The sequence below is a fragment of the Orcinus orca genome, chromosome 6, assembly GCF_937001465.1.
Source record: "Orcinus orca chromosome 6, mOrcOrc1.1, whole genome shotgun sequence".
Classification (NCBI taxonomy): Eukaryota; Metazoa; Chordata; class Mammalia; order Artiodactyla; family Delphinidae; genus Orcinus; species Orcinus orca.
Genome location: NC_064564.1, coordinates 70,725,320 through 70,750,431, shown reverse-complemented (window position 1 = coordinate 70,750,431; position 25,112 = coordinate 70,725,320). Strand labels below are relative to the sequence as shown.

Sequence of the window (25,112 nt, the reverse complement as noted above, 5' to 3'; positions counted from 1 at the left end):
AAAGAGTAATATTCCCTGTGTAGGGTGTGGGGGGTAGCCCTGTTTACTGGGAAACTGGTTCACTTCTTTATAGGAAAAGTCAAGTCATTAATACATTAGGGATTTCTGGGACTTTTTCTTTTTCTTAAAGTTCTCTTCCTGGCATTTAAAGCCTTTCAAGAGAGTGTGCACATCTCTTGCTCTTTCCCTCAGCAACTGCCCTAACACACCTGGTACCTCCTTTTTGTGTTTAGTAACCCAGAGCCCAGCACTTAAGAGTTTTCAGCACCTGTTTTGGTTCTTATTACAGTTGGCCCTCCATATGCAAGGATTCAACCAACTGTGGATCAAAAATATACAGTGGGGGAAAAAAATTCCAGAAAGTTCCAAAAAGCAAAACTTGAATTTGCCACACACCGGCAACTATTTACACAGCATTTACATTGTATTTACAACTATTTCTATAATATTTCCATTGTATCCGGTACTGTAAGTAACCTAGAGAGGATTTAAAGTGTACAGGAGGATGCCCTTAGGTTATAGGAAAATACTACACCATTTTATATAAAGGGCTTTGAGCATCCTTGGATTTTGGTATCCGAGGGGGGTCCCAGAACCATTCTCCCCCCCATCCCAGGATACTGAGGGATGACTACTAGCTACTGTCTACTTAGCATCCACTAGCCAGGTACCCTATGTCATTTCACTCAGTCCTCGTCTTATGAGACGTGTTATTAGCCCCATTTTCTAGACTGGCTTACCCTGTAAGGTATCTGTTCAAAGGCAAACTTTCTTCCCAAAAAGAAACCCTGAAGAGAGTGTGCACGGAACAAACCCACACTTTGTTGCATTTCTGCATTGCAGAGTGTGCATCTGTATCGCATACTCCCTCCGTAAGCCGCAGGTATCCCAGCAGAGAGAGTTTGCAGAGTCTTAAAAAACATCTAAACTTTTCAGATCGAACAGACTCTTGACAGCAGAAGTTGAGTCTTGCTTATCTTGTACCCCACCTGCTCACAGTGGACCAGCACAAGTGGGTGCTCATTAAGTTATCAGCTGTGTGGTCCTGAAAAAGCTGCAGCAGCAACTCAGGGGGAAAACAACCTCCCTTCATCAATCTGACAGCAGCTCTGAAAAAGCTCAAAAAACACCTCAAAAGCCACTGTTGACTTACTAAAGCACCCTCCTTCTCTAGTCTCCCCGGAGAGGGGAAACTACAGCATCCCGTTCATGCTTCTAATTGGAATGCATCAGAGTCTTAATTATTTGCATTCTTCCCCAACAAGACGGTGTGGTAGAGGCACACTCTTAACATTTGTATTCCCCACACTGAAGTGAAGTTGTTCATGAAAATTTATTGAATAACCATATTTCATTCTCTCAGGCAAGATATTAAATGGCACTTTGCCACAAATGCAATCACTACTAGTAACTCCTCACTTAAAATGAAAATGGTCCACTTCCAAGGTTTGCATGTAGACTGTCTCTCCCAGGAATAATCCTGACACAGGTGGACCTGTTCTCCCAAGGTGACTGTCAGCGCACCCAGCTCAGACCACCTAGAGATCTGAGGAAAAGGGGCTCTTCTCTGCTGCGATTCCCCTAGCTGAGGGAGGGAGGGAGGGAGGAGGGAGGGAGGAGGGAGGGAGGAGGGAGGGAGGGGGAGGGAGGGCAATTTCTAGGATGGGATGAGTCTACGCTGGGAACTGCAGGGAAACCACAACCATTACTCAGGCCAGACAGCTGCCAAGGAAGCAGCGCTGCCTAAGAACTGAAGCTAAAATAGAGGTGGGAGGCTGTATTCCTTTCCATTACTAAGCCCTGGAGTATTCCCTCCCAAGTTCATCCACATTTCAAGAATGTTAAAACCCTGCAGTCAAAACCCTGATTATTTATAACTTAAAATAAACGACTGTGTAAAGCAGAAACTTTACAAATGAAGACACAAAAGAAAAAGAACTGGTGACAGGTAAGATAATACCAGAGTACATATCCATTCCCTATTGCAAATAATTTTTACTTATATTGCAGAGGCAACTGATTAAAAGGGAAAGAGAGGATTCTGGTCTCCAGAGAGTTGTCAGTTTGTCTCACACACACACGCCTGTAATTTTGCATCAAGTAGAGAGTGCGGTTTGAAACCGAGAAGGAAAACACAAAGGCATAGGGCAGGCGACACAACAGGAACAACGAGATGCCTCCGAAGTAGCACCAATCCAAGACAGAGTTCAAGACAGTCTTCCCTACTTCCGACTTAACCTGAAATCCAAGTGACTTTAGAGAACAGAGAAAAGGGTCCAGGAGCCCTGGAGGCCACGAGCCACCACCCCTGTCCGGTGAAACCTAGTCCCTGCCCTCAACCCCACCTCCGGATGGGAGAATCCCAGCCACCTAATGCGCATCTGGGAAGCCCACCACGCGCTCCCATGCCCCGTCCTCGCGACCCTTCTCCCAACCAAGTGGGACGCAAGAGGGCACTTACTTGGAGCCAACCTGACATCTCCCGCTGGGGTGGAAACCCGCGGTCTCCTCGCACCGGCATCTTCAGGCGAGGGTCCCGCGTGGTCGCGCAGGTCCAGGACCCGGCTCCACCTCCTCCTTCTCCTCTGGGCGGCAGGTCAGTCCTCCGCCCCGCGGCCGGGTTTTAGCCAGGTGCCGGCCCGCGGGAACCCACCCCTTTGTCCCTCCCCCCTCGTCGCGGCGTCGGCCCGCCCCCGGCCCGAGGCAGCGCCTCTGCGCCCGCCGCCTGGCCCGGGAAACTCTCAAACGGGCCGCTACCACCCCTGCGCGACCCGGGGGAGGGTTCGCCGGCGCCGCACCCTCGAGGGGCCCGCAGAGGGCCGTGTCACGCGCGACTCCCGGCCGGGGACGAAGGAGGGCGGCAGCAGCAGGGGGATCCTGAGGACAGAGCGTCCCGCGGCCCCGACACCCAACCCCCCCACCGGCGGACCTGATGGTTCGCTCCGCGGCGAGCTCTGCGAGCAGCAGGTCCGGCTCCGGGCGCCCGCCGGGGGAGCGCTGCAAGTTTGCGTGTAGCAGCGAGCCCTGGGCGGCCTGTTTGTCCACGGGTTCTTCCCTCAAGGTCGCGTGCGCATCCTGTACGAACCCTTTCTGGAGAGGTTTGCAGAAACCGAAAAGTTTTTTCTGTCTTGCCTAGAGGAGACACACACACACACACACACACACACACACACACACACACACACACACACACACACACACACACACTGTACCCCTACGTTTAAAACACGACTTTTGAGAAAAATGCACTCCAGGTTATCTCTTTGGCACATTTCCAATAACTCCAGTAAAGCGATTAAAACTCCTCTCCCATCACCAGCTTTTCAAAGGCTTTCTTTAAAAAAGTAGGTCACAAATGCTTATCAGGCAGGATTCATCGAATTCAACTCAGTACATTTATTCGTTTTAGAGTCCTCTATGTATAAAGAATTGTGCACGATAAATAAGCGTTTCCTTATTCTAAGGGCATGTAAATTATTTGGAGAATCAAAACAGGTACACTGATTAAAAATATAATGGTGGATTTGAAATCTTAAGGAAACCATGTTGTAAGAGAAAAAAGTATGGCCCATCCTGCTCTTAAGTTGAAAAGCGAAACTCGGCCTACACTCACAAGAAGGTAAAAGGTAAAAGGTCTGATCTGACCAGCTGACAAGATACAGATGCCGGGCTCTCTCCCTGAAAAGTTGCTTCACTTCCTGCCTAATCAAAACAAGTTTGGCAGTTTATGTGGAAAAACAAGTACAGCAGATGCCTCTCTGAAAGTGTGAGGCTTCTGGCCTCCTTTGGAATGGCTAAGTGCCTGCCTCTGAATAAAAAGCACTGTGAGTAACATTTCCCATTTTCCTTCGAGTCTCCAGAATTAGACGTTTTGGCTGTATTCCTGATGTAAGGTGTTACTCTCCTGATGAAAGAGCCATTTTTTAAAAATGTTTCCCAAATTAGGCAGTTCGGACAAATAATAACAATGGCAGCATTTGTGAACTGGTCACACCTTAGTGACATGAGCTTACACCACTAAGCATTTAAAGAGGAACAAGGGAACCCAAAATGTAGCAATTATATCTGCTGAATGATTTCCTTTTTCTCTCTAGAGTTCTACAGTCCAATATGATAACCACTTGCCACATGTGAGTATTGAATACATTTAAATTAACTAAAATTAGGGCTTCCCTGGTGGTGCAGTGGTTAAGAATCTGCCTGCCAACGCAGGGGACATGGGTTTGAGCCCTGGTCTGGGAAGATCCCACGTGCCGCGGAGGAACTAAGCCCCGTGCTCCACAGCTACTGAGCCTGCGCTCTAGAGCCCGTGAGCCACAACTACTGAGCCCGTGTGCCACAACTGCTGAGGCCCACCGCCTAGAGCCTGAGCTACACAACTAGAGAAGCTACTGCAATGAGAAGCCCCTGCACCTCAAGAAAGAGTAGCCCCCACTCGCCGCAAGTAGAGAAAGCCCGCGCACAGCAACGAAGACCCAATGCAACCAAAAATAAATAAATAAAATAAATTTATTTTTAAAAATTAACTGAAATTAAAGGAAACAAAAAATTCAGTTTCTTAGTCACATTAGTCACATTTCCAGTGCTCAATCAGTAGCCACATGTGGCTAGTGGTTACATTGGACAGTGTAGATATAGAATATTTCCATCATTGCAGAAAGTTCTATTGCATCACACTACTCCAAATGATGACATACTTTTACAGTAGAAATACAAATATTTTGGCACAATACATAGTTCTGACTCAGATGTTGAAAAAAAGTGATTCAATTAATACAGTAGCATTGCTGGTGGCAGTATAAATCAATACAACTCTTTGGAAAAACAAGTTATAGTAGTACATATTTTTCATATGTGGGCGTGCACATGTGAACCTCACTCCTAGAATTTTTTTCTCTGAAGACCTTCTATCCAACAAGTAATTACCAAACACCTTCTGTCAAGTCTGAACCCCCTCATAAAAGACTTAGGCTCTATCCTCAGAGAGTCAGTTTATTGTAGTAGACAATCAGTAAATTATAAGAAACGACGTAAGTGTTGACATTCCTGGCAGACTCAGGGTAGTCTGGGGGCTTTCAGGAGATGTGTTCCTCACCAGACTAGGGGTATGGAGTTTAGGGAAGGCTTTCCAGAAATGAGGTAGCTTACACATTCTAAAGGACAGGTAGGAATGAGTTTGTGAGACAAAAAGAGGGGCAAGAACTTTCCAGATGAAGGCAATAAATAACAAGTAGAGAAACAAGGAAGGAAGACCATGGGCTTGCTCTTGAGGTACCAGGAAGTAAGGCTGTCCAGACAAGCAGGGGCAGTGTTCTACTGTGACACAATAGAAGAGGGATTAGACTGGCATTTTATGAAGATCACTCTGTCAGCTTCTTGGAAGATGGATGAGTTGGGTGGCAGTTGTGGGGAGGGGCATCAGTAAGAATGACAAGACCAGCAAAAAAAAAAAAGAAAAAAAAATGAATTTTTGTGGGAATGCAGGTGAGAGATGATGCGGCTATGAAGTTAGACAAAAGGAGCCACTTCAAGAGAAATTAAGGAAGTGTAATCAGCAGACTGAGTGCCTGCCTGACCAGATGTGAGGTAAGGAAGAGGGAAGTAAGTCTACGGTGACTCTTAGGTTTCTGGCTTAACTAAGTCGATGACGGTGCCTTTTGCCAAAATAGGAAACACAGGAGTGGGAGCAGATGTTGAGAGGGGCTTGAGGAAGGATGGTGAATTCGATTAAGGACTGATTGGGTTTTGAGGACTACGCGTTCTCCAGGTGGAGACGCTCAAGTATCTACTATATGCCAGGTATTGATGAGTGTTTGCGTAGAGAGATTTGAGGTGGAGGAAGAGATTTGGAAATCGCCAATGTATCAAGAAAGCTGAAGTCATGGGAGATAAAGAGACTTTTCAGAGAAGTGATGAAGACTGAGGCAGAAGAAGAATAAGGATAGAACCCATCCCTGGGAATGCCAATATTTAAGGGGCAAGCTTGAGTCCTCAGAGTAGAGATAAAAGAGGAACTGCCAGAAGGGGAAGGAAAAAATCCTCTGGTGCAAGGTGTCCAAAAAGTCAAGAGAAGAATGAATTTCAAGAAGGGAAGAATAGCCAACATGGAACTTCGAGGAGTTCAACTAAGATAACAACAGAAGACATTCACCAGGAAGAGGACCACTGCTCATCCTGGCCAGCGCTGTTTCAATGGCAAGATGGGACTGGAAGTTAGATGACAGAGGGTGACTGGGAGGTGGGACAGCACTTCATTGTATGCCTATTTTTAATAACACAAGGTGGAAACCATCAATGTCCAAGGATGGAGGGCTATTAAATTACAGCAAATCAACTTAATTGGCATAGCAAGCCATCATTTAAAATTATATAAAGAAGTCTGGGACTTTCCTGGCAGTCCAGTGGTTAAGACTCCACGCTTTCATTACAAGGGGCACGGGTTTGATCCTTGGTTGGGGAACTAAGATCCCGCAAGCCATGCAGTGCAGCCAAAAAAAAAAAAAAAAAAAAAAGTATCTATCCTGATGGCAATAACCAAGAAATTACAAAAGAAAAGAATTGGAAACTATATGAGAACATGGTTTGATGAATGGATAGGATTGTGTATATTTTTCTTTTTAAATTGTAGTTATTGTTTGTGCAATAGATAATTTTTCAACACTTGTCATTATGTATTACAGTGTAAGATCCTTAAATTATAGTCAGAAGACCTCAAATAAATGTAATAAACTAAACACTTTTAATTAGATTTCCTCAAGAATGTTAAGATTTGGGGATACACACACACACACACACGCGCGCGCGCGCGCTTACATACATATTTGCAACATGATTATAAAGTATGATTAAATGGGAGCAAAGGAACCTGACATGAAAAGGTCCAGGCTAACTGAGCAATTTAATTGGCCTGCACACTGGATGGCAGATTAGAATTATAAAGACACTCTTCTTCAATAAGTGTTTCTTTTTTTTTTATTTTTTACATATGTTCCCATATCTCTTCCCTCTTGCGTCTCCCTCCCTCCCACCCTCCCTATCCCACCCCTCCAGGGGATCACAAAGCACCGAGCTGGTGAATAAGTGTTTCTTGAATGCCTAGCATGTACCCTGGGGTAGGTATACAGAAGATAAAGGCAATGTAAAACAGGGGGATTGCTCACAGCATGAAGAGAAAGACATGTAAACAAACGATGACAAGGCACAAGAATTGCTCAAGTACATGTACGACTGAAGTGCTGACAGTTAAAACTCTGCCTGAGGAAAGGGCACTTTTCAGGAGACAAGGCCCGGCATCCCCTTAACTTTCCAAATCAAAGGACCATACCAATAACTGTGCATATTCACTTAAAGGACTCCTTCTTCCACAAGCAGCCACCCACAGCCCCTAAAAGAACATCCAGGAGAGAGGCATTCAAAGTTTTGCTCTGCCCCTCATGCCTTCACCTTTCGTTATTTAATGTTATGCTTGCTCACTTTCAAAGTTTGCTAACTCCAGGTGCGTGCACCTAGGAATGGCCCTGTAAGCACACAGCGACAAGGTGGCCGTCCACAAGCCAGCAAGAGGGCCCTCACTAAGAACCAAGTCTGCCAGCACCTTGATCTTGGACTTCTCAGCCACCAGAACTGTGAGAAGTAAATGTCTGTTGTTTAAGCCACCCTTTCCGTGGTGTTCTGTTATAGCAGCCTGAGCTAAGGCAGCCTCCACGTCCTACATGAGTGGACCCTGCTGCGTTCTCCAAGCACAGCTCAGGCTGCAGACTCCCAACCTCACTTCCTGGAGCTACACTGGCCTTTCTTTGTAGTTGTTGCTCTTGAGACCCTGCCAAGCTCATTTCTGCCCCAGAGCCTTTGTTGGAGCTTCTCTGCCTGGACCACAGAGCCAGCTCCTGCTTAGATTTCTCTTTCCATCTAAAGTAGGAAGCATCCCGAGGTAGTTATCAGGGAAGCAATGCCCTCAGGAGAAAGCCAAGTCTAAATTAAAGCAAGGAGGTGGAGTCCAGCTGAGTGTTTCATTTACTGTGAATCAAGGGTTTCAGAGAGCCCAGTGCAGGGGTATGAAAGGGGTGGGGGGGCGGTAGCAGGTTTGTTTAGGGGAAGTGAAGACCAGAGAGGAACAACAGCAGGAAGGGAGAACAGCCCAAGAAAGGGCCCCCTCTTTTTAAACATCATCATCATTATTACCACCATTGGTAACATGTTGGCATTGCTGCTATCATCACTACAATGAAAAGGGTTAGAGTAAGAGCAAAAAGGATGAACACGTCAGGAATCAGACTTAACGGGGAGAGAAAGTTCTCAGTTCTAAATGGACGCTGCCTTCTATTCGCCTCTCCTCTCCCTGCCAGTGGCACAAACTCCAAACCCCAGCACCCCCCATACCCGCCCCACCCTGTGTAAGAACTCGGCCATGGGTTCACCTGGCCACAAAGTTGTCAAAAGAATTAGCTGTGCAACTCAGAGTCAGCTGCATGGATTATACGTCTGAGGAGGCCCCAGACTGGCGTTACGGGGGGCAGTTCTGGCTGGAAGGAGGTGGCTGTGGTCTGGGCTGACCTTGGGGTGCAAGGCTGTCAATGGGCAGGCTTCTAGGAGACTTATGGGGCTGGTCTGGGTGTGCTCAGGCTGGCAGGCAAGGCAAGGTGTACTCAGCCTGATTAACAGGGAGTTGAGATAAAGCATAATCCAACTCCAAACCTGGAGATCCTAAAAGCACTTTCTGGGGTATGGTCTCATCTGGACAGACCCTGCTAGAGAGAGCACTCTGCCTGTGGGGGAACCCTCCCCTCCTGGCAAGGTGCCCTGGGTCCTAGAGGCACTGTGCTCTGCGTTTTGATATTTTTTTTTATTATTTCACTACTATTTACATTGCAGAGTATATAAAATCCACACTCTTCGGGGACAGGTGCCGCTTGTTAACCTTACTCCATTAAAAACAAAAAAACAAAAAAAACCTGGATAGAAAGTAATTGATTAAATGCACATTGTGTGCGACAAAATCTTTCAAACACTACTTTAACTGATTTAATGTAAATCCTCGCATCACCCCTGTATATTTGGCATTATTGCCCTAGTTTAAGATGAAGAAACCAAACTTCCTGGAGGAAAACAGCTTGCCCAAGGTCATCACGGAGTAGATGGTGGGTAAGACTCCAGACCTACTGGACTCAAAGCCCATTCTCATCACTGCTCTCTGGCCCCTCGCCTCTACAGCAATAAAACAATTGCACACAGTTGGGGTAGAGGTAAGTCTTTGGTTGTTATTATTGTTGTTTTCCTTTTGGCTCCTTTTAACAGAACTTAAGAAGGGTTTTGCTGATACAACAACCGAACAAACAATGCTGGGGAATATTTGTGAAAATCTTCCTCTACAATATTAGAAAGGTAGATGCCGCAAATGTCACTGGACTCCGGCTAGTAAGCCAGGAATTAGAATTCTCAATTCAAATACGATTCTGGTGCTAAGAATTCCAGCGGTCCCTTTCCCAGAATAAGTTCCTTAAGAAAAACACTTTAATAAGGTAATACTTTTCCTTTTTAAGGAAAAATGCCCTCATCTCCCATGCAAGGGAGGGAATCCAAGGTGAGAGAGGCCCAGGGGACTGTCCACGTGATACACAAGTCCTCCAGGAAGACCAGAGGGGTCCCTGGCAACACCTGAATTTCTTTTAAAAAAATTATCGACAGAATCCTCTAGCCCTAAGATCTCAGTACCCTGATAGACACAGATTGAAATTGTTGAAGTGTCTCCTTGACTGTCAAAGAATCCTCAGACCTGAAAGGGGCCTTAGAAAAGAGCTGCAAACAGACAGTTTTCCAGGGCAGCCACGCAAAACAGTGCAGGCCTCTTAAAACAAAGGAAGCTGGGCCTGGGAAAGGCACTTCCAAGAGGCATTCGATAAAGCTTGAAACATGGCTCTAAAGCTTGAAACATGGCTCGTAGCATTTGTTTCTATAAGAACAGCTTCCTAAATTTTCCTGATGATAAGAATCACCTGAGGCATCCCAGGTCCCTCCCTGAGATACTGATTCGGTGGATCTGAGAAGGGCCCTGGGGAAATTTACATTTTTAGCAGGTACCCACCAGGGTGAGCCTTATCATCAGGGAGGTTTAGGACATTCTGCTAAAGGGACATGGTTACAATTCTCTGACCCAAGACAGGAAGGTTACCATTTTGAAGGGAGGTAAAACATTTCCAAGGTCAGAAAATAATTCTCTACTTGCAAAAACGTCTTTGGTTTACAAACGAAAGGGTCTGATCTTATAATCCTCTTGGTATGCTGTTTTGCATTCGTATTTATATATACACATATGTTTGGATTTCAGTTATTTTTAAATAAATGATACTTGTTTAATTTACACAAGCCATACAGTAGATCACACAAAAAACAGTAAAATGCAACTAAAGTGTCATCATCCAGAGCAAACTACTGTTAATAATTCGATGAGCATCCTTCCAGGTACCCCTATGCACAGGTAAGCATGTAGATATCATACATAACGTTATATACCTGGGACTATACTAGACACGCTCTTTTGCTACCTGTTATTTCTACATAGGAATATCGTTTGACTAATTTTTTCATGGCAATATTGATCTATATTATCATTTTTCTAGCTGCATAATATTCCATTTGTATGAATATACCATAATTTGCTGAATAAATACTTAAAAGTTCTTTTAAAAACTGGTATAGAGGACAAAGTAAAAATCAGATGGATGAAACTCTTAAGATTTTCCATAGACAATGAGAAAACAAGTAGCTTGTAAGACTCAGGCACAATTCATAAGATGTGTATAGTGTACAGGACTTCCCTGCTGGTCCAGTGGGTAAGACTCTGCGCTCCCAATGCAGGGGGCCCAGGTTTGATCCCTGGTCAGGGAAGTAGATCCCACATGCATGCCACAACTAAGAGTTCGCATGCTACAACTAAGAAGTCCGCAACTTAGTCTGCAACTAAGACATGGTGCAGCCTAAATAAATAAATATTTTTTTTTTAAAAAAAGATGTTTATCGTGTACATAGTATGTTAGTAACGTGTAAGATATGTTATAAAACAAAATAAATGGAGTGTTTTTTATGTTAAATATAGACGAAAAGAATGAAACAAATAAGAATGTTACTTATAAATAGAAGGGTTCTGATGGAAGGACAAAGTAAATCGTAAATATTCATATTGAATAAAATATTAATAAATGTAATAATATCTAATTTACAATTGTATTTGTTTAGCTATAATATAATGTAATAATACATTTTTATAACTATATTATTGTTAATAATAAATATTCCCTATCTAATAAAATATTAATGATACATAATAAAGCCCAGCTCATGTTGCCTCCATATTGACAGCTAAATCATCCTAAATTGATCACCCATTGGTGACACCCATTATGTCCAATTCTGGCCCCATGTATACTCTGTCCCAAAATGCAGACAAATTACTAGTGAGCTATAGCTATTGGCCAGGTATACTTGCCCTCCGTCCCTCCGATGGAGCAAGCCTATGCTGGCTTCAGACACCTTTTATCTGCTAAGACCCCTTGTTCAACAACAGGTCTGGTCTTTGTGACCACACCGTCACTGGGGAAAGCTGACACCGCACAGAGACAGGACATATAAAGATTGCAAGCACAGGTTCCAGAGTATGGACCTTTCACCCTATTAATATCCTAACCTAACTATGTTAAAGTGTTCGAATCTTTTCCCTTGCTTCTCACTGCATGTTTTCAAATTGAATAAATCGTGTGACTGCAACACCCGACTTTGGTGTCTGAGCCTTTCTGTCTCATAATCTCTGGGAGAGCTTGCCTGGCAGTGTTCTTGGAGGCTAAGACTGCATCAAGGTAATTTCCCACATTCCTAGAGTAATGGAGAGAAGCAAGCAACAGGGAATTCCTGTCCAGGGTATTTTGTCTAATCTCGCCCTACAATCACATTACCTCTAAATGAATCAAAATTTTGGCTGAAATGAAAATCACTGTCACCAACCACTGAACTAATGAAAACGTGAAGTACCAAAATCAGGGCTCCAGTGATGACACTCCTCCCAACCAGAAGCTAACTGCATTATTTTATTATAATGGGAATCATAAAATAAGCTTACTCCAGCCTTCCCCACACAGCCACAGCACCAGGAGCACAATAAAGGCAGCACACACACAGACAATGTAACTGCTGATTGAAAATTCAATTGCATATCTCAGCCACGGAAGAGCCCTTGTCCATGAAAATTTTCTTAGGCAGTACTGTGCTTAGCCTAGAGGGTACCTAAAGCCAGTTACTGGATCCCTGAGTGTCTGGAGTAGGTGGAGGATGAAGTGCTGAAGAGAGAGGCAGGTGGTGGGGAGGAAAAAGGGTGATAAGTACAGAGATTCCATTTAAGAAATGTGGCTGTGAAAAGTAAGAGAGAGGTGGGGCTCTGGGTTCACAAGCCCCTAGTCATCTTTGAATTTTTGGGTTCTGGGCTCTCTAAAACATGCAGGAGTATAATTAAATTTATGTTTCAGAACCTAGATGGACTATTACTCATCTATGTGCTATACTTAAAATGTCCAGACATCTCAGATTCCAGTGATAGGCCAATGGCCACCTCTCTGTCTTGCTGATTTCATAAGTGAACAATGCACTCTAATTTTTGTTTGGAAAACATGGTAGACTATAACTAACACATTCAAAAATAAACACTTCATATTTTTATTTTTCTTCCACTTCAATGGTACACCAATTTGTCACAATGAAAGTTTGCTTAAATTCCTAAAATGACAAAGTCTTTGTATCTACGTATTTGGAGCAATGCTCTTTCATTTTAAATACTTAGAGAAGAAAGTACGGAATTATTCTTTGGGTACTGACAAAACTATTTGTCTGAGATCTCTATAGCTTGACAATTAAGTTGCCTGAATCTCAGAATGCTGAAATAATTCCAAGAAAATGTATTTATAATACAAGTGCACGTTGCTTAAAACATTTAGGCTGGTTTGAGATGGAAATTAAGAATAGAACATCTCGTGTCTGCTTCCAGCTCAGCTGAGGGCCAGGAAGGAGGTGCACCAGCCGCAAGTGACAGGCGAAGCCCAACAACGTTGTAACAGCCCTTGGGCTGAGTGGAGGTACTTCCTCCACTGAAGTCTTGAACCCCTCAAACTCATCCATGAGGACTGGAATCAACTTCTTCCAAACTTCCATTAATGTGAGAAACAGGCTGAGGGAGATTTGGGCTGTGCCTGGGTTCCACAAGCAGCAAGTGACTGAGGCATCACTTCATCCACTTCTTCTGACTTTAAACCCTTCTGCTCTCTCAAGTGTCAGGTGCCTGCCACAGTTTCTCAATCAGGGATCGAACTCGTGCCCCCTGCAGTGAAAGCACGGAGTCTTAACCACTGGGCCAGGGAATTCCCCAGAATCTGCTTTTGACCAAGACTCCTCCCACCAACCAGGTGGGTGGCTGACAGTTTTTGTGCTTGAGCCAGGTGTCAGGCCTGAGCCTCTGAAGTGGGAGAGCCCAGTTCACGACATTGGACCACCAGAGACCTCCCGGCCCCATGTAATATCAAATGGTGAAAGCTCTCCCAGAGATCTCCATCTCAACGCTAAGACCCATCTCCACTCAACGACCGGCAAGCTACAGTGCTGGACACCCTATGCCAAACAACTAGCAAGACAGGAACAAAACCCCACTCATTAGCAGAGCGGCTGCCTAAACTCATAATAAGTTCACAGACACCCCAAAACACACCACCGGGTGTGGTCCTGCCCACCAGAAAGACAAGATCCAACCTCATCCACCAGAACACAGGCACCAGTACCCTCTACCAGGAAGCCTACACAACCCACTGAACCAACCTTACTCACTGAGGGCAGACACCAAAAACAACAGGAACTACGAAACTGCAGCCTGTGAAAAGGAGACCCCAAACACAGTAAGTAAAGCAAAATGAGAAGACAGAGAAATACACAGCAGATGAAAGAGCAAGGTAAAAACCCACCAGACCAAACAAATGAAGAAGAAATAGGCAGTCTACCTGAAAAAGAATTCAGAGCAATGATAGTAAAGACATCCAAAATCTTGGAAACAGAATGGAGAAAATATAAGAAATGTTTAACAAGGACACAGAAGAACTAAAGAGGAAACAAACAGTGATGAACAACACAATAAAGGAAATTAAAAATTCTCTAGAAGGAATCAATAGCAGAATAACTGAGGCAGAAGAACGGATAAGTGACCTGGAAGATAAAATACTGGAAATAACTAGCACAGAGCAGAATAAAGAAAAAAGAATGAAAAGAATTTAGGACAGTCTCACAGACCTCCGGGACAACATTAAAGGCACCAACATTCGAATTATAGTGGTTCCAGAAGAAAAAGAGAAAAAGAAAGGGACTGAAAAAATATTTGAAGAGATTATAGTTGAAAACTTCTCTAATATGGGAAAAGAAATAGTCAATCAAGTCCAGGAAGCACAGAGAGTCCCATAGAGGATAAATCCAAGGAGAAACACACCAAGACACATATTAATCAAACTATCAAAAATTAAATACAAGGAAAACATATTAACAGCAGCAAGGGAAAAACAACAAATAACATACAAGGGAATCTCCATAAGTTTAACAGCTGATCTTTCAGCAGAAACTCTGCAAGCCAGAAGGGAGTGAAAGGACATATTTAAAGTGATGAAAGAGAAAAACCTACAACTAAGATTACTCTACCCAGCAAGGATCTCATTCAGATTCGACAGAGAAATTAAAACATTTACAGACAAGCAAAAGCTAAGAGAATTCAGCACCACCAAACCAGCTCTACAACAAATGATTAAGTAACCTCTCTAGGCAGGAAGCACAAGAGGAGGAAAAGACCTACAATAACAAACCCAAAACAATTAAGAAAATGGTAATAGGAACACACATATCTATAACTACCTTAAATGTAAATGAATTAAATGCTCCAACCAAAACACAGACTGGCTGAATGTATACAAAAACAAGACTTGTATATATGCTGTCTACAAGAAACCCACTTCAGATCTAGGGACACGTACAGACTGAAAGTGAGGGGATGGAAAAAGATATTCCATGCAAATGGAAATCAAAAGAAAGCTGGAGTAGCAATTCTCATATCAGACAAAAGAGACTTTAAAATAAAGACTATTACAATAGACAAAGAAGGACACTACATAATGATCAAAGGATCAATCCCAGAAGAAGATATAACAACTGTAAATATTTATGCACCCAACATAGGAGCACCTCAATACATAAAGCAAATACTAACAGCCATAAAAGGGGAAATGGACAGTAACACAATCATAGTAAAGGACTTTAACACCCCACTGTCACCAATGGACAGATCATCCAAAATGAAAATAAATAAGAAAACACAAGCTTTAAATGACACATTAAACAAGATGGACTTAATTGATATTTATAGGACATTCCATCCAAAAACAACAGAATACACATTCTTCTCAAGTGCTCATGGAACATTCTCCAGGAAAGATCATATCTTGGGTCACAAATCAAGCCTTGGTAAATTTAAGAAAACTGAAATCATATCAAGTATCTTTTCTGACTGCAATGCTATCAGACTAGATATCAATTACAGGAAAAAATCTGTGAAAAATAAAAACACATGGAGGCTAAACAATACAATACTAAATAACCAAGAGATCACTGAAGAAATCTAAGAGGAAATCAAAAAATACCTAAAAACAAATGACAATGAAAACATGACAACCCAAAACCTATGGGATGCAGCAAAAGCAGTTCTAAGAGGGAAGTTTATAGCAATATAATCCTACCTCAAGAAACAAGAAACATCTCAAATAAACAACCTAACTTTATACCTAAAGCAATTAGAGAAAGAAGAACAACACCCCCCCCAAAGTTAGCAGAAGGAAAGAAATCATAAAGATCAGATCAGAAATAAATGAAAAAGAAATGAAGGAAACAATAGCTAAGATCAATAAAACTAAAAGCTGGTTCTTTGAGAAGATAAACAAAATTGATAAACCACTAGCCAGAATCATCAAGAAAAAAAGGGAGAAGACTCAAATCAATAGAATTAGAAATGAAAAAGGAGAAATAACAACTGACACTGCAGAAATACAAAGGATCATGAGAGATTACTACAAGCAACTAAGAGCCAATGAAATGGACAATCTGGAAGAAATGGACAAATTCTTAGAAAAGCACAACCTCCAGAGACTGAACCAGGAAGAAATAGAAAATATAAACAGACCAATCACAAGCGCTGAAGTTGAAACTGTGATTAAAAATCTTCCAACAAACAAAAGCCCAGGACCAGATGGCTTCACAGGTGAATTCTATCAAACGTTTAGAGAAGAGCTAACACCTATCCTTCTCAAACTCTGCCAAAATATAGCAGAGGGAGGAACACTCCCAAACTTATTCTATGAGGCCATCATCACCCTGATACCAAAACCAGACAAAGATGTCACAAAAAAACTACAGACCAATATCACTGATGAACATAGATGCAAAAATCCTCAACAAAACATTAACAAAAAAAAATCCAACAGCACATTAAAAGGATCATACACCATGATCAAGTGGGGTTAATCCCAGGAATGCAAGGATTCTTCAATATATGCAAACCAATCAATGTGATAAACCATATTAACAAATTGAAGAAGAAAAACCATATGATCAACTCAATACATGCAGAAAAAGCTTTTGACAAATTTATGATAAAAACTCTCCAGAAGGTAGGCATAAAGGGAACTTACCTCAACATAATAAAGGCCATATATGACAAACCCACAGCCAACATCGTTCTCAATGGTGAAAAACTGACCATTCCCACTAAGATCAGGAACAAGAAAAGGTTGTCCACTCTCACCACTATTATTCAACATAGTTTTGGAAGTTTTAGCCAGAGCAATCAGAGAAGAAAAAGAAATAAAAGGAATACAAATTGGAAAAGAAGAAGTAAAGCTGTCACTGTTTGCAGATGATATGATAGTATACATAGAGAATCCTAAAGATGCCACTGGAAAACTACTAGAACTAATCAATGGATTTGGTAAAGTAGCAGGATACAAAATTAATGCACAGAAATCTCTTGCATTCCTATACACTAATGATGAAAAATCTGAAAGAGAAATTAAGGAAACACTCCCATTTACCACTGCAACAAAAAGAATAAAATACCTAGGAATAAACCTACCTAAGAAGACAAAAGACCTGTATGCAGAAAACTATAAGACACTGCTGAAAGAAATTAAAGATGATATCAACAGATGGAGAGATATACCATGTTCTTGGATTGGAAGAATCAACATTGTGAAAATGACTATACTACCCAAAGCAATCTACAGATTCAATGCAATCCCTATCAAACTACCAATGGCATTTTTCACAGAACTAGAACAAAAAATTTCACAATTTGTATGGAAACACAAAAGACCCTGAATAGCCAAAGCAATCTTGAGAAAGAAAAACAGAGCTGGAGGGATCCGTTTCACTGACGTCACACTATACTACAAAGCTACAGTAATCAAGACAGTATGGTACTGGCAAAGAAACAGAAATACAGATCATTGGAATAGGATAGAAAGCCCAGAGATAAACAAAGGAGGCAAGAATATACAATGAAGAAAAGACAGCCTCTTCAATAAGTGATGCTGGGAAAACTGGACAGCTACATGTAAAAGAATGAAATTAGAACACTCGTTAACACCATACACAAAAATAAACTCAAAATGTAAGGCCAGACACTATAAAACTCTTAGAGGAAAACAAAGGCAGAACACTCTATGACATAAATCACAGCAACATCCTTTTTGACCTACCTCTTAGAGTAGTGGAAATAAAAACAAAAATAAACAAATGGGACCTAATGAAGCTTAAAAGCTTTTGCATGGCAAAGGAAAAAATAAACAAGACGAAAAGACAACCCTCAGAATGGGAGAAAATTTTTGCAAACGAAGCAACTGACAAAGGATTAATCTCCAAAATATACAGGCAGCTCATGCAGCTCAATATCAAAAAAAACAAACAACCCAATCCAAAAATGGGCAGAAGACCTAATAGATGTTTCTCCAAAGAAGATATACAGATTGCCAACAAACAAATGAAAGGATGCTCAACGTCAGTAATCATTAGAGAAATGCAAATCAAAACTACAATGAGGTATCACGTCACATTGGTCAGAATGGCCATCATCAAAAAATCTACGAACAATAAATGCTGGAGAGCGTGTGGAGAAAAGGGAACCCTCTTGCACTGTTGATGGGAATGTAAATTGATACAACCACTATGGAGAACAGTTTGGAGGTTCCTTAAAAAACTAAAAATAAAACTACCATATGACCCAGCAATGCCACTACTGGGCATATACCCTGAGAAAACCGTAATTCAAAAAGAGTCATGTACCAAAATGTTCATTGCAGCTCTATTTACAATAGCCAGGCCATGGAAGCAACCTAAGTGTCCATTGACAGATGAATGGATAAAGAAGATGTGGCACATATATACAACGGAATATTACTCAGCCATAAAAAGAAATGAAATTGAGTTATTTGTAGTGAGGTGGATGGACCTAGGGACTGTCATACAGAGTGAAGTAGTCATACAGAGTGAAGTAAGTCAGAAAGAGAAAAACAAATACCATATGCTAACACACATATATGGAATCTAAAAAAAATGTGGTTCTAATCAACCTAGGGGCAGCACAGGAATAAAGACGCAGACGTAGAGAATGGACTTGAGGACATGGGGAGGGGGAAGGGTAAGCTGGGCCAAAGTGAGAGAGTGGCGTGGACATATATACACTACCAAATGTAAAACAGATAGCTAGTGGGAAGCAGCCACATAGCACAGGGAGATCAGCTCGGTGCTTTTTGACCACCTAGAGGGGTGGGATAGGGAAGGTGGGAGGGAGACACAAGAGGGAGGAGATATGGGGATATACGTTTATGTATAGGTGATTCACTTTGTTATACAGCAGAAACTAACACACCATTGTAAAGCAATTTTACTCCAAGAAAGATGTTAAAAAAAAAAAAGGTGGGGTGTAATTCCCTTCTTACAGAAAAAAGAATAGAACATCTATACTCAGATAACCTGTGTATGTATAGGTATTTAACATTTTACTAGCAATGAATTTTAAATTTCACATACTCAATTTCCGACCACTCTCCTTAAACAGGCAGTATAGAAAACTGTAATATAAGAGTATCTCATCCAGAAACTCAAGAACCAGAAACAAACAGGCTAGTGGCTTGGTATCCTAATCTCCACACCACTGCTTTTCCCAGTGAATGAGGAAACAGCAGAAAACAAGGAAAAGCTAGTAAACAAATTGAAGCACTGGGCGAAAGAGCACAAGGTGAATCAGACCTGGGTTTCGACAAGCCCCAGTTCTGCTACTTCTTAGGTTTAAAGTATGACATCGCCACTATTCAACTGTTTCTGAGCTATAAAAATGGCAAGTTTACATGGTTGGACCCAATGGTTGTGTGATTTGGTCAGCTTATCTAAACCCTCTAAGCTTCCATTTCTGTATCTGTAAAATGGTGTAATGAGTTGTATCGTGTTTCCTCAAATTCACATGTTGAAGTTCTAGCCCTCATTGCCTCAGAATATGATACTATTTGGAGACAGGGTCTGTAAAGAGGTAATCAAGTTGAAGTGAGGTCTTTACGGTGGGCCCTAATCAAGTATGACTGGTATCCTTATAAAAAGGTTAAATTTGGACACAGAGACAGACACATAGAGAGGGAAGACGACCTCCGACAAGCTAAGGAGAGAGGCCTGGAACAGATCCTTCCCTCATAACTCTCAGAAGGAACCAACCCTGCCAACAACTTGATTTCAGACCTCTAGCCTCCCAAACTGCGAGACAATACTTTCTGTTGTTTACACCACCCAGTCTGCGGTATTTTATTTTTACTGCAGTCCTAGGAAACTAATACAAATCAAGATGACAGTTGGACCTACACCTCATAGGGTGGGTATGAGAATTAAATGAAGACATGCAGGTAAAACACTCAGCGCAGTACCAAGTACACTGTAATAAGCACCCCAATAAACAAAAAGCTTCCACCTTTATTACTGTAGGTTGATACTTCACTTCCTATCAGAATTACAATGGAATTCTCACCACAAACAACATTTCTTCTCACTCAGTGCAGCATCTCCAGGCCTCTGATGCACAGTCCGGCTCCCCGCATTTCTTTTCCCCTCTTTGCATACCTGGCCAACGACTTTCCCTCCTCAGGTTCCTCTCCAATATCACCTCCCCCAGGAGGCCTCCTGTCACATAATCACTGCCTCAGGCCTTCTGCTTACAGTACAGGGTGAGAGCAGCCCTTTTCACACAGCAATGTAATTAATGATCCCAAATTAGATGCCCAGATGGACAAGCCTTTACGTTCCTCTAAATCTCCCTCAGGCAGTGCTGTGTGAGGTGCTCATTAAATGTTTGAGGAAAGAAACCCTTCACCACAGGTAGGGAAACTGGCCACACACCACCTATAAACAAACCATGCTCTACAGCAGCTGTTAAAAGTACTGTCCAGGGACTTTCCTGGTGGCGCAGTGGTTAAGAATCCACCTGCCAATGCAGGGGACACGGGTTCGATCCCTGGTCTGGGAAGATCCTACATGCCATGGAGCAACTAAGCCCGTGCACCACAACTACTGAGCCTGTGCTCTAGAGCCCGTGAGCCACAACTACTGAAGCCCACATGCCTAGAGCCCGTGCTCCGTAGCAAGAGAAGCCACCACAATGAGAAGCCTGTGCACCGCAACAAAGAGTAGCCCCCGCTTGCCGCAACTAGAGAAAGCCCGTCTGCAGCGATGAAGACCCAACACAGCCATAAAATTAATTAAAAAAAAAAAAAAGTACCGTCCAACTTAGTGGTTCTCAAAGCATGGTTGGGAAAGCAGAAGTATGAGCCTGAATGGGAACTTGTTAGAAATTCAAATTCCTGGGCCTCACCCCAGACTGACTGAAGCTGCAATTCTGGGGGGTGAGACCCCGGAATCTGTGGTTTTAACAAGCCCTCCAGGTGATTTTGATGCAGTTAAAGTTAGAGCTACTGTGATGAGTGTCTTCAATTCCATATTAAGAGCTTGGGCTGCTGGTGTGAGCTCCCCAGGTACCCCTACTGATGAGGCGCCCCCAGGGGAGAGGGCACTGCAGAGGGGCTCCCAGGGGCACAGAAGTTTTTAATTTTTACCTTCAACTCACTTTTCTATGCCCATATTATGGGATGAGCTGGTAATAACTCTAAAGTATCTAAATTACCTAACAGTGAGAATCCGTATCTAGGAAGTGAGTCTCTGCCCAGACTCTTAGCATCCTTCCTGAGAGCAAAGAGGCAAAGGTGATTTTGCCACATCAGAAAAGTGAACACCAAAGCCCCTTAAAGTAGCAACAAACAAGTGCCAGGCAAATAGTGCTCTCCAGAGCCTCCAAGACTGTAAAGGAGGACAGCCGCAGGTAGAAGCTGACGATCAGAAACCTCAGGTCAAGAGTGTGCTCTACAGGGACCCTCCTCCGCCCATACCAGACATTGCTTATGGATCACAACATTCTTGCTCAACAAACGTGGACAGCATCTAGGATTCCTTCGCTCCAGGCAGCCACTATCAATCGATCGGAACTGGCCCTTGAGAAAAGCCTGTTACTATCCTAGTTTAGGAGTTAAGTCTTCAAGCTCTGTAAAGTTAGTATAGAAAACAGCTGCTACTATAGGAATCTCACTGAACTTAGGAATCAGAGGCTATGCGATCTTGGGGAAACCATTTAAAATCTTTGAATCTCAGTTTCCTTTTTGCAAGAGGGAGCTGGCAATAGCTCCTCAGGAATGTTCTGAGGATAAACAAGATGGGTGAAAACACCTTGCCCAGTGCCTGGCAAATAAAAGGCTCTTAATAAATGTTTGCTGGATTTGAAACTATAGCCATGTGGGGAAAAAAAGAACCTCACCACACAAGCTCACCTGAGGCTAATTTACCCAGAAACCCAAGCTTCAGTGTTTACACATGAAAGAGCTTTGGAATAAGACGCTGACTTGGGAAAACAAACTGATGTTGAAGGGAATGTGGTCACTAGTGTAGGGAATCAGACCAGGGAGATATTTATCAGAAAGGGCTTGCCTGAGTCAGAAAGATCCTTCCCTCCAAAGACAATGCCGGCTCCAGCCCCTCTGCCATACTCCATGCAGCCCCTGTAAGTCATTTGACTAAAGCAACAGATCCTACCTAGAAATCTACTTTCAGGAAAACCACTTCCGGGGTCTGGGCAAGCATCTGTCTTATGTTTGGAACCTTTACGAGCTCCACAGAGAACATCTCAGTAAACAAAATCCACTCCCAGCCCTGTCAGTTCAGTGGACACTAAGGACCTCCCCACGCAAGTGTCCCCATTTGGACAACTAGACTCCAAGAAAGGCCTCGGTTCGTGCCCAGTGCCTGCTGTATGTTAACTCATTCAGCTTCAGGTTAACACTCCCTTTTTTTTTTGGCTGCTCTGCACGGCTTGGGGATCTTAGTTCCCTGACCAGGGATTGAACCCATGCCCTCAGCAGTGAAAGCGCAGCGTCCTACCCACTGGACCACCAGGGAATTCCCTAACCCTCCCTTTTTACAGATCTGGGGCTCTCAGATATTCAGATGTGCCAAGATCACAGAGTCGGAAGGCAGGAACCCTAGGATTTGAACAGCTGCTATTCACACTCCACTAAACTCCAATGCTGACATGCAGTTGGAATCCACCCCAGCAGGGTCCTCGAGCTTCAACAGACAGGAATTATGAAACAAGCACACGGAAAAAATTCTAACCCCATTCCAGCCATCCATGGTCAGGCCTATAATCAGTGGTAAGTGTAACTAAGAACAAATACATCCCAGCATCTGTCAAAATAAAATTTAATACCTTGTAAATGCCATTTAATTCGTACTTAAAATTGAATCAGTAAATAGGTAATACTCACCTATTTTGCTAAGAGCCTGTACATAATTAATCTTTAGAAGCCAGTGTGACTGATGTCTTTTTTATTTTCAGCAAAGTGCTTACCACTGTTATATAATTCAGCTACCTCAAAGCTAATAGAACAAACGTGACCTACCAAAATGACCTATAACCCTAGACATCAAAATACCTTGCTAGGCATTTATTCTGAACTACGGGGGTTGGACTTACATGCTTTAGCAGGAAGCACCTCAGCTGGCATTCGCCCAAAATTACCTATCCATTCAGGTCATAAATGCAGGTAAGATCTTTCTGTTCTTTGGGAAATAGGCCATTACAATTAAATTTTCCTGGATATTAAACAGTTTCACTATCAGCAACATCAAAAATGGTGGCCTTGACTTCCAGGATGTGACATAATTTACATCACACTTTTGGTGGAGGAAAGCCAGTAACCAGGCTGATGAGAAACAAAAAAAAGCAAGTACCTGGTAAAGCAGGCTGTCAACCGGCACTAGTCTGTGTTTCCTGGAGCACTTGTGCCCGGAGGTGCAGCTGGGGTGCCAATCCCACTCACAGGGAGATGATAATAATGTGGTACTTCGCACCCTGAAAAAGACAGTGTTGTTAAAAATCCGGCACAGTCATGCCCAGCTTGGCAAGATCTTCGAAATGCACTGAAGTTCACATTCTGTACAATTTACCCATTTATAGTATGGCTTTTAATATATTCCCAGACTTGTGCAACCATAACCACAATCTATGTTAGAATATTTTCATTACTTCAAGAAAGAAACCCAGGACCCCTTAGATATCACTGCCTAATCCTCCAATTCCCTCCCTTCCCCCACCCTAGCCCTAGGCAACCACCAATCTAATTTGGGTTTCTATATAGTTACCCCTTCCGGAGATTCCATACAAATGAACTCATACAATATGTGACCTTTTGTGACTGGCTTCTTTCACTTAGCATTAAGGCTTCCAAGTTGCATCTGCATTGTAGCCTGTGTCAGAGCTTCACTCCACTGTATGGATATATCATACTTATCTACTTTACAGATGATGGACATTTGGTTTGTTGTTTCTACTTTTTAGCTATTATGCACAAATGTGTATATGGACCTAGTTTTCATTTCTCTTGGAAATATATCTCTGAGTGAAATTGCTGCCCCTAATGTTTCCAGTCTTCAAAAAGTGGAAAAAAATGAGTAATCACGTGAAGCTGGGCACCATGAATCCACCTGAGGACCAAGCTCTTATAAGAATTTACTTTTCAGGTTAAAAAAAAAAGTACCCAGCAGGTGAGAAAACATCTAGAGAAAACTTTTTTAAAATTGCGGTAAAATACACTTAATATAAAATTTACCATTTTAAAATATACAATAGAGAAAACATTTTCAACTAAAAGATAATTACAATACTGGCTAGTCTCTATATATTTATGTGTGGGTTGCCACGAATCAGAAAAGATGGCAAATACGTTTTTCTTTTTACCCCTCATCCCAGGGAAATCCAAGAAAACCCCTTCTGGACATTTTTCTGAATCCTGCATGTGCCTTTCACATAACGCAAGGAGGCAAGTTCATTTCTGGGCTGGGCCTGGGCCCCGGCAGCCTCACGTGGGGCATCGCAGAGAGCCCTAACAGTGGGAGGAGGAATGTGGCTTCTCACCAGTTCTGGACATACTCTTCTGTTTGCTAGACAAAGTGATATTGTGGCATCTGTGCAAAACACTCCCTACACAATGCAACAGAAATAAGAGATAGTGTCCATTCTATTTGTACAGGCAGGGGACACATTTCCCTTCTCCAAGGATCAGCAGGAAATGTGAGCCCAGGCTAAAGCAGAGCCATCTGGATATCCTACAAAGCAAGCAACAGGATTACAGCCCAGCCCATATATGGTTTCTATTATTACTTCCCACGATAAATACATGCCCAGCAGATCAAGATGGGCTTGGTTATGCTTTTGGCCTTAATATGAAATTTTCCTACAGGTGTCAGTTCCAAAGAGAGTTTGCTGCTTTTATTGAAATGGCTTGCTTTTGAATTAAATCAGTTTTCTGAATTTTGAGAACATCCTGATTTTAACTTTCTTTTATGATATTGCCTGATGTTTTTGACATGTACAGGAACCACCAATAACAATTAGCCATTTCTGAAATACACTA

General features: G+C 42.6%; 1 protein-coding gene across 3 annotated transcripts in view; it reads right to left on the bottom strand.

Moving 5' to 3' along the window:
• TJP2 (tight junction protein 2) overlaps positions 1–25,112 on the bottom strand; it is a 132,427-nt gene that overhangs the window by 81,852 nt on the left and 25,463 nt on the right. For 2 of the 3 annotated variants that reach the window (XM_004276415.3, XM_033440215.2), the window contains exons 1-2: positions 23,431–23,554; positions 2,462–3,090 (exon numbers count right to left, since the gene is read on the bottom strand). In XM_004276415.3, coding sequence (XP_004276463.1) covers positions 2,462–2,521 — 60 coding nt within the window. In that variant the 5' untranslated portion in view covers positions 2,522–3,090; positions 23,431–23,554. Of the gene's footprint in view, positions 1–2,461; positions 3,091–23,430; positions 23,555–25,112 lie in introns of those variants that run through there. The other variant, XM_033440216.2, reaches the window with a different exon arrangement.